Source organism: Periophthalmus magnuspinnatus, chromosome 17 (assembly GCF_009829125.3).
Source record: "Periophthalmus magnuspinnatus isolate fPerMag1 chromosome 17, fPerMag1.2.pri, whole genome shotgun sequence".
Classification (NCBI taxonomy): domain Eukaryota; kingdom Metazoa; phylum Chordata; class Actinopteri; order Gobiiformes; family Gobiidae; genus Periophthalmus; species Periophthalmus magnuspinnatus.
In genome coordinates this window covers 6,360,335-6,370,962 of record NC_047142.1, presented here as the reverse complement: position 1 = coordinate 6,370,962, position 10,628 = coordinate 6,360,335, and the positions used below count along the sequence as shown (strand labels likewise).

At 39.9% G+C, this 10,628-nt stretch overlaps 1 protein-coding gene across 2 annotated transcripts; it reads right to left on the bottom strand.

Annotated features, from left to right (window-relative positions):
• Positions 1 to 228: 228 nt before the first annotated feature.
• On the bottom strand, positions 229 to 3,003 carry LOC117385299 (TIR domain-containing adapter molecule 1-like). 2 transcript variants are annotated; one of them, XM_033982596.2, is made up of 2 exons: positions 2,765 to 3,003; positions 229 to 2,646 (listed from the first exon to the last, which is right to left on the bottom strand). In XM_033982596.2, exon 2 carries the CDS (start codon positions 2,561 to 2,563, stop codon positions 938 to 940), a length of 1,626 nt encoding a protein of 541 aa, XP_033838487.1. In that variant the 5' UTR covers positions 2,564 to 2,646; positions 2,765 to 3,003; the 3' UTR covers positions 229 to 937. The 2 variants fall into 2 exon arrangements, with proteins under 2 accessions (XP_033838487.1, XP_055084355.1); XM_055228380.1 differs by having other exon boundaries at positions 262 to 2,646; positions 2,755 to 2,977.
• Positions 3,004 to 10,628: the final 7,625 nt, after the last annotated feature.

The following is a 10,628-nucleotide window of genomic DNA, read 5'->3' as shown; positions in this document are numbered from 1 at the left end:
TATCCTTTCCATGAATATGTGTAAGCAAGCAGAACCAGTTTTAAAGTTGCCCAAACTGAAATGACAAACATGGGCCTACCTACAGCTCTATCCTTCTGTAATAGTATAGAATATCTCTCAATATGCTGATTATTTAAAAGCCTGCACGCTGTCACTTTAAGTAGCCTGTGCCTGTATATTAATCACTCTACATTATTATATATCTTTTACAAAATCACACAGGACCATAAGGTAAAAAATCATTTAATTTGTTACGAGCCACTTAGTGATCAGAAGCAAATATCAACAGCATCCTCTAGTGGTAAAAACAGTCTGTTGCATTCCAAGTGTAAAAATGGCTCCATACTTGACAGTAGATGGCAGCACTTTAACATGAGATCTTCAAAAAAAAATCACAGTAAAAATGTAGTGTTGTAAACAAACAGCCCTACTTCAGTAAATTGCAATACAAATAAAAAGTGTCTCCATTCTAGTAATAGCAGCTTTTTGGTTTAGACACAGCATAACCTATTCCATTTGACTTTATAGGCTACTTTTAATTATAGCCTATTATCACACACGTTTGCTTCACTGGTGATGTTGTTGCTTTCTCTGGAATGTTTCACAGTATGGCATTAACCTACCTATCCTAACTTAATGAAAAGAACTTCAAAAACAGTCAGTTTCTTACAGTGAGTGGGCTTTCCTCTTTACACAATTGAGCTGTTTCTTGTCCTGATGGTGTCACCTGCTTGTCCCCATGAAGTTTAATAAGTTTAATGCCATACTATACTATATGGAGACTACACAAGCCACCAGAAAAGTTGCATAGTGCACCTTTGGTTTGAAATATTTTTGCTGTGTCTCATTGAAATCAACTAGAGGAATAAACACACTTTTCAAGCGTATTGTAACTCAGTGATGTAGGACTGTATCTCTCATTCTGTGGATTTGCAGTTCATTCCTCGTCTCCTCTGCTCAGGTCCACTGTCATTTGAGAGTTGTCCCCAATAATGATATACTGTGCATTGGCAATGCTGATGTTTGGGTGCTGTTGCCACTGTCTCCCATCAGGCCCTAACCTCTCTCCTTGGAGAAGGTCGTACCTCTCATTCAAAAGCATTCGCCTCTGTTGCTCTAGACCGTGCATGTTCCTTAGCTCCTCATTCTCCTTTTGTTGCTGCTGGTTGGAGCATTTTAACTTCTCCTGTTTATTCTTGCGGCTTTTCATCTCTTGCTTTTTCGTCCACTCCTCTTTTTGTTGTTTTATCCTTGCAGGACTCATTGCTTTTTGTATTTTCCTGGCAAAGTTCTTGTTTTCATCCAGTGGCACTAAGGTTTTCAGGACCAAGGGCAATTCGTCTCTGGGCATGCCGTTGCTTTGCGGCAGGAGTGGTATCACGGTGTTGTGTTTTGGTGGATTCTGGAGGGAGTTAACCAGTGCTGAGTTGGTTTTCATCTCCAGAAAGCTGTTGAAGTTGGTGGTGAGGAGCAGGAGGGTAAAGGCAGAGTTTTCAATGGCATCCTCCACACATTTCAGAGTGGATTTTCCAGGCACCTCAAAATCCTCAGAAAAAGTTGCCCCTTCACTTTGAATAATACCCTGCAGCCTTTCTTTCATTGCCTCTGCCAATTCAATATCTTGTTGTGCATGCAGAATGACAAAAGGATAAAACCTGACTTCTTCTTCTTCTTGTTCTGTCTCCTCTTTTGCTTTTGCTGCTGCTGGTGGTGGTGGAAATAACTTCTCTGGAATACTGTTTGGATCTGCTGGTGGTTGTGGGCTCATGAACTTCAGATTGTTCCCAAAGACCTGACAACTAGGGTTCACAACGATATGACTTTGAGATTGTCCAGGCTGCATAGGTTTTCCAGGAGCAGAATCTAACCTGGTTGGTGTTATAGGCTTAGCACCGCTGGCGCTAACTGTGGGGGCCTCACTAATCTCTAGATGAGATGGATAAGAAGGATATGAAGAATGGAGTGAAGTTGGCACATTGCTTTTTGCATTTTCCTGAGCTGAACCTGTTGTTGCAGAGTTGTTCCCCATATATGAGTTGCTACGAACACCGGGTGATAAATTTAGATTGTTAAATGAGCTTAAAAAATCTACAAACTCAGGTCCGCAAACTTGTTTAGCTTCTTCCAGGAACAGGTCGTATTCTAAAACATCTGAGTCACTCGATTCACGTGGAAGTGCTCTTGTGTAAGCCATAATCAGGACATCCCTATCACACAATCCATGCTGAGTTAAGATTTTGAAAATACGTGCCAGTGTTGCCAAAGATTCAGATTCTTGAAAAGGATCACAAAGGGCTTTAAAGGATTCAAAGTTTCTTGCACTTTGTTGCCATTTCTCAGACAGACGTTTAGCTAGGATATTATCATCATGTGTTTGAAGCTTATCCAGACCCTGCCTCTGTCTTTGCAGAATGAACAGACACAGAGCATGCACAATATCTTCTTCTGTGGATGAGCCCAGTTGACGTGTTAGGCTGCGTAGTCGCTCTAGAGGTGTTTTGTCTAGTAAGTCTATCACCTCTTTCACTCCTGTTCCTGGAGCTCCACTCCCCCGCTGACTCATCTTTATGGCTTCTGCTACAACTTTTTGCTACATGTCCTGTACGTAGCCTTTGAACAGGGAGGTGCACAGTCCATTCTTCTTACCTTAAAGAAGAATAAACATGCCAACAACTTTTTTTTACTGTTAAAAAGTTTACATATCAGTTGTTAGAGCTTGAATTTTAAAAGAAACTGAAATGTAAAATCCCTTACTGATACTCACAACGGCAGTCAGTTCAAATAAGGAAGTAGCCAGGAACTTGTGTCTTCAAAAGCACTCCAACTATTTGACAACATTGTGAAACTGTAACCGCCTTACGGAAACCTTTATGCTACACTAATGAAACGTAAAGCAGGTTTGGAAAGCCTGTTACCTTGACAAATGCCTGGATCTTGTCTAGTTTATGGCTGACCATGCTCTGACATGGAATGTCCTTGTGAGCTTTTAGACGTGATGATGTCACAGGATATGGCAAGTCATAAGGGCCAAAAAGGTGTGTGAAGTGTCAGGCGTTACAGCTAAATACTCTTCTGTGACTTTACACTATATAAACCAAATGCTGCAAGAAGAAGGAAAGTAAGAAATACATATTATGTTGCCAACTATGAAGACACACAGTATGAGACAAAAAATATCTATATCTCAAAAAATAAAAAAGTCTCAAATCTCAAATTACACTGGAAATGACACAGAATAGTTGACTCAGTGAAGGGAAAAGATATTGATGAGGAAAAAATATATAGATTTTCAAGTTCACAAATGGAAATATTATGTACTTTTAACTGTGTGCTGGCTTGCCTCTCATCAGATCTGAACTGAACTGGAACTTTAATACCATACTGTGCAAAGCAAAACATCTCCATGACGACAAGCAGCGGTGACCCTCCACAAGAAAAGTTACATAGTGCACATTTAAAGAGCTCATATTACGGTATTAGACTGTTGTTTCCTCATCAAAAAATACCTGGAGTTCACACATGTTTAACGCAACCCCTGTATATTTATGCTGACTTCTTCTCTCAAACAGAAAACACTCCGTTCCACCTCGTGATGTCATCATGTGGTAATACAGGAAGTGCTCTACTGTGTTTTTAAACTCCAGACACCTTCACTAGAATCATGTGGATCATTTCAGCCTGGGAATTGCCCATCTCTACTGAGGTAAAAGTAAAAGGAGCTGTTAACTTGAAAACTTAACATTGAGACTCAATTTCATGACGTCACAAGGTGGAACAGAGCGTTTTGAGCTTTGGACATGTAGACAGGCTAATAATAAAGGGTTATTCAAACATGTGTAAATGAAACAAAACACAACTCCAGGTATATTTTTGAGGAGATAACAACATTGTTACATTGTTACAAGTCACTAGAGTCAATTTTGTGTAATACAGGACCTTTAAGGCAACAGATATCAAAATTTAAAAATAATTCATAACATTCAAAACATAAGCCTATTTGTCATATTTTTTCAAACTACCAAATAGGCTTTACACGATTCTGTTTAATTCCTGTCCTTCCTTTTTGCACAATAGGAGAAGAAAAGTGTCGTGTGAGAGTCTGTGTATTTTTATCCACAGAGGAAAGCTCCAACCCTGTATTTACCAGGGGTGGGGTCAGAGTGAGGAGTACAGCCAACGTGCCGTCCCTCAGTCCCACAGAGCACCACAGACAGACCGGCTCTGTTCTCACACAGCTACACTGGTACCCTGATATATTTACTGTACAACCACTTCTAAGCGCTTACTGTAACTCAAGGAAGTGCGGTTTCTACACAGACTCTTATAAATATGATGATTAAAAAGAAAAAGACTTAATGTGTTTTCTTGACTTGCTTGAAATGTCTTTATATGACACTTGATTTAGTATTTGTTTGTTTTTTAACGCTGGACGGACTTACATTTCAACTACAGATTTGCTTTGATCTATTACTATCAGTTTTACATGATTATTAGTTTTATACCAGATGCCCTTCCTGAAGTAAAACATGTGACCCCTTAAAACTTCTTAATGGCAAATTCACAACTTAAATCGAGGATAGTTTCAGCAGAATGGTGCATCACTTTATACCCTTATTTGGAAGTTTATAACATTAGTTTTTCCTCTTCCATTTTTAGTAAGCTCTTTTTGCAGCCTTTCTCATATAAACAATATACTTGATGTTCACATTTTATATCTTTAAACCCAAGGAAAAGTAGATACATTGGTGACGCAATCGCAATTTAATAATCTGGTAACGAACTTTAATACACAGACCTGCATCTGTTTTTGATGTTTTATAAGGACTTGTATACTTGTTTGTTTTGTTTTTCAGTTTGTATTGTATTTTAAACAGGGCGCCCAAGGAAAAGAGAGCCCAAGTGCCCTCATTGGGTTCCCCTGTATAAATAAAGATAAATAAAGACACAACATTCACAATACTATCAGTTTTTTATCATCTGCACTAGATTGGAATAAAGAAGAAGAACCCTCAACCCAGCTACAAAATCACATAACCACAAAAGCAATGCACACAATAATATTAAAAAATATAAATACTACAATACTTCTAACATACCCCTGGCAATGTAACAATAATGATTTAGAGATATCAGAGACATGCATTATGAACAAATAACACAAAGCTAATCTGAGGTCACTTTGAAACCAGTTAAAATGTACTGAAACATTGAAACTTTGTCGTATTTGTCAATGCATGAGCTCCCTGTTACATATGCAAACACCGCCTCGAGATCATCCCCCATCACTTATGTAACTGCAAAACGTCCGTCTTTATTGAGGTCACTTCTTTCAGCAAGACACGCGCTATGCTAGCAGCTGTGTTAGTCAGCCTGCCCTTAAAATTGTCCTCACCTCTGGGCCACATCACGGAGTAAGCAGCCCTGTCAGTTAACCCATGCAGCCGCAAGTGCAGTGTGGCCTCCTATTATGATGTTGTGCACCAGCGTCGGTACATAGCATCAGTATTTGTAGATGTAAGTGTGAGTGATTGGCTCGTAGGCGTGGGAGAGAGGTGTGGGTTAGACACTCAAGGGTCATGTATAAGGAGCTTTGGGGCAGTCAGGAGAATAGGAGGCCCTTCTCAGACAGGGACTATAGATTAGAATAAAAGGCAAGTGGTGGGGGATGCTGCTCGGATCCGCTTCTCTACAATATACAGAATCACTCATTTTGCACATTTGCACATAAGAGAGAAAAAAAATGAGGAAGATTGTGCTGTGAATCTAGATAAGAAGATGCATCCAGATACAGGTAAGAACGGGGGTGAGGGATTATATAGGTGATCGATACGCAAGCTATTTAGTATTTGCACTTTGTAAGGGGCCATGCTCTTTTCCCAGCCATGCGATTCGTCACACATGCTAAGAGAATTTAACACACTCACTCCGACCCGGCGAATATATGCTTCAGTCCACAAACATGTACATTCATAGACATATGCAGATACAAGCCATTCAAACCTCCAAGCAACACTGGCCCCTTTCTGGAAGCAGTGAATGAAACACCTGCAGTAGCTGTGGTACTGGCCAAAAATGCCATTCTTCTCTTGCAATAGAACGTGTAACATGTGTTCTCAAGTATATGGATCCTTGAGAACACACTTTTTTCTCCTAAAATTCAAAATCACAAAATCACAATTGCAATTAACCTCTAAGAAACGGCATGGGTGATTAAGATGGTTAAGTACTGCTACAATGTACTATTTAGACCAGTGCCAGGCTTAGATAAATGAAAAGCTACATTTTAAATCAAAATAACAGCACTACATAAAAATTTAAAGATTTGTTCATTAGCAAAAGACACATTTTTATTGTATTTTTCAATCAGTATCCCTTTATTTTAAGCTTGCATTATTCGCTGATACAGATCGTTGATTCATCGGACCAATTTGGCATTAAAATAAACTCTACGGTTATCCAGTCCTGTCATTACTATACAGCTACTGATTGCAACTGTTCATTGGTTAGCTCTGATTCTTTGTACGGCATGGTATGCAGCTTCAAGTTTTGACAGGGTTCAAAATACAAAGTGGCCTTGATATGTGTCGTAAATGCTCACATGTCTAAAATTGGTGGTATGTTTTTTCCTCCATTGCCAACCACACTAGTCCGCAGCTTCCAGAACCGTCTGACACAACCCTGCAATATCACTGTAAGACTTTCTGCAGTTGACGTCAGGGACCCAACAGATCTGAGCTAATGTGACAGCTAACTCACATTAATTCGGGACGCAAAGGTAAACGAAAGGGCCTGGGGAAAGTGCGGCGGTCAGGGATGGAGAGAGACATGTCTACTGTACCACACCGGACCATGCTTGGCTGAGCATTTAGGCCAGGCCAACAACAATGCATAATACAGCCTCTGGTGATGGGGGATGGCAACACCCCCACCTCATACTCACATAGAGTCCCATAGACATGCACACACACTGACGGTCTAGGCTCGTATCAACGGAAAGGCTTTGATCACTCTGACAGGAAGGGCACTTGCCTCAGAGGAATTAGCTTACTCTTGCCTTGCTAAAAGAACATCCACAATAATCACACAAGCAACAGAGAGGGAGAGAGGCAGTCTGATATTTAAGTTCATTAATATGCTAAATGTATGAATATGATTTGTTCCAGTTCAGTGTCCAGAGTGGCATGTCCATAGTAGCATGATGATAACCAAAAGGGCTGGGGATGTGCAGAAATTCAGGTTGCATGTATAATCCGGCAGTTTTAATAGGCTGGTAATCTGCACAAGTCATTTACATAGGCATTTAAATGAGCTCAGCATCCACTTTGAACTTTTTATGGTTATATGGGGTTAATATACATACGGATGCTCTTTGTAGATTTGACTAGATAAAGATCAGATTGAAGAAACATGGACAGCTGGCTCAGTATAAATTTAAGACACAAATCTCCAGTTGTTTTGGGGTTCTGATAAACTTCACGAAAATGACTCTATTTATCATAATCATGTAAATATATTACCCAATATGTAGCACTTTTCAGTTTTGGTGCCACAGTGATGTAAAGGCTGACAAATGCAACCTCGTAACCGCAAGCTGATAGTAATACACAGTAATATAATTACAACCAGTAACATTGATAACATTTTATGTGCAGGAACAGAAACAGGATTTCAGCTGGGTTTAAGGATAATACTTATTGTTGTTTAAATATAGATAAATACTGTGTAAGTTCCTTGCAGGGCAGATATTATTTCCAATACATCTAAGGATAAAGGATAAAGATCTTGGAATATTAACTAAACTGGTAAATGAAAAAGTAATGGCCCAAAATCTAACTGCAGTCCATAATAAAGTATCTGCCCTTCCAAATGGTGAAACCCTGTGTCACTTTTGTCCGTCTCCGAGCCTCGCGGATGCTCAGCTTGTACAGCAGATGCACACGAAGCATGCGAGCCATGAAAGCACTGGGAAATTCATTACATATTCCTACCCCCCTTCGCTTGCCATAATCACCACAATTAGCAGACATCTGCAGTGACTCCGAAAGCCGGCAGTGTATTGAGGCAATCAGAGCGGCTTCACCCACAGCAGCGGCAGCAGCCTCTTCTGTGCCGGGCCTCATCCTAGAGGAAGGGGTCCATTACAAACTCAGGCATTAATTGAGACGGGAGTAAGCTGTTGGCATGGTACAAGAAGAGCCAACAGGAGGCAGAAGAAGAGAGGCCGTATGGACGGAGGTGGTCTGGAAAGGACTATGGCATAATGGAGAATTCAATGAGACAGACAATAACTATGAACAAAACAAGTTTCAAAATACTACAGACTGTTACTGTAAAATGTCTCATCAGGGAATACTTTGCTGGCAGCGTTGTAAGACACAGCCAACTGAAATTATGCTAATATTACATACAAACTGTCCACAGCTAAAACATCTACTCTGGCTCAAAACAGTATTTGTTTGTGTTCACTTTACAAACACTAGTGCACTATGTGACGTAACATTACCACATTATGACCTTTTTGCAGATCAATATTTTTCCTTCACTGGACTTTTTACTTGCGAACAGGAATTGGAGGTTTAGAAATGCTCAGATCTATGGTCCCTAATCATTCACCCCTTGTTCAACTTACTCATTGTTTTTTCCACCTGTTTCATTCAGACACTTAAACTTTATTTGAAGAACTGCTTGATCAGTGTATTAGTTGTTGGAAATCAGCTATGTAACTCTGTGATAAGTGCAGACTCAGACGCACACACATCATTCTCCCACTATGAAATGGAAAGATTAAAGGAAAGAAAAAAATACTGCAGTGCTAGTTTATCTTTTTCAATAAATAAATAAATAAATAAACAGAAACATTACAGCAATAATCTCCTAAATGTTTTCTATGAGACATCAGTGAGGCGTGTGGAGCAGCCCACTGTATGTCCTCCATCTGTAGAGGCTGACAGCTCATTACTAAAGCGGTTGGAGATGCCACCGCGACTGAGCGCAGTATGCCACAGCTCTGGTATTAGGCCTAACTCATCATTATAAAACTCAGAAGTAACATGTCGTACACGCAACACTTGCTCCTGAGAATAAGCCTCAATCTTTGTGTTTATTTCCTGGATTTCTCATAGTTTATTACTGTGATGTAGTAACCAACAAAGATAGAAACCATGAGTCCAACATACTAAAAACGCTCAAATCCAACTCTCAACGATGGACATATTCTTCACTGAGCTCGTTCTGTCCATATAGGAATGGTTTGTGCTACCACCAAACCTTTTTAGAGGCAACATTTGCACATAGAAACACCCACACAACTGTAAAAAGCTGTGACTGTAGCACAGGTTAAATTGATAGGGAGGAAAGATTAAAGGAGCTTATAGAAAATCAAACCAAGGTTGCTGAAATCCCACTCAGTCCTGCACAAAGGCGCTTACCACCAGTCACATAAATAACTATAAGATTTGAGAAAGACATACAACAGCTACAACTGTGATTTCAAAACATATTTCAGTTTCAATATTTGCTCTGTTGGCGAAATAAACCTGGACTGGCTTTAATCTGACAGGATTTAATCTACTGTTCAGCATGAAAGTTAAGTCAAGCTTCTTATAAGAAATGATTCCGCAGATAATGCATGTTGTTGGCTTTTGTGTGACATATTTGCCCAAAAGCAACACTTTGGACAAAAAAAAAAATCATATAAAGTGATCATAAAGTAATAAGGAAATGGGTATGGGTGTTTTCTACTCCATCCTAGTAAAAGCTTGTGTGGAGCTCTGTTAAGAAATGTGTTCAATCACCATGACTACCGGTCTGAGCCCCTGCTGTGGTTATTAGGACTTCACTGTCTGCGCACTCACCCGCAGCTTTGTGCGCAGGTTAACTACACACAGTTTGTCTATCATGCAAGTGTGCTAATTTAAGTGCCATTCATTATTAGACTCAGTCACCAATCTTTCATTTCAAATCCTGACAAAGGAGAGTTACTAGTGCCCAGCCTCCCAACAGTAGAGCCGATGTGAGAAAAGCAGGAACACGAGAAAGCTTTGAGCATTATTGATTCAGCCAAGAACACTGTTAGAGAGAATACCAGAGGAGGATCTGAGAGAATTATCCATGCACCATTTCTCTCACCCCTGCTCTCTACAGAACAGTCTGCTCTTTAAGCTTTATGAAACGAAAAAAAAAATTAAAAAAAATGTAATCATCTTTTTGTAATTGTCCTTTACATAAAGTCATTTCTTAAATAGCTTCTACAACAACTTTTCATTCATACTGTGACAAGTCCTGCTAGTACTACGTTATTACAAATAGATTAACTTTTGCAGGAAGAACACGTAAGAAGAAACTAACTTGTAAAGACCAGTCGATGGTGTTATGAGAAGCAGGCTGCCCACAGAACATACACTGTGTGCGTATTGACTCTTTTGCCCTCACCGTATCCTCCCTCGTCCACTCCCAGGTCTCTATCGTACACGATGGCCCCCTCTGTATGTCCCCACCCACTTTGGCACGCGATGTCCAATAATATCTTCTCATTTTATCAATCTATCCCACTCGAGCCAATCAAACTCGTCCTTATGGTTTCCCATGAAGGAAAAAAACATACCGGATACCCTCCCCCCTCTCTCTTC

Excerpts from the sequence above, each read along its gene's own strand:
- LOC117385299 (XM_033982596.2), bottom strand. The coding sequence starts at position 2,563 with ATGAGTCAGCGGGGGAGTGGAGCTCCAGGAACAGGAGTGAAAGAGGTG.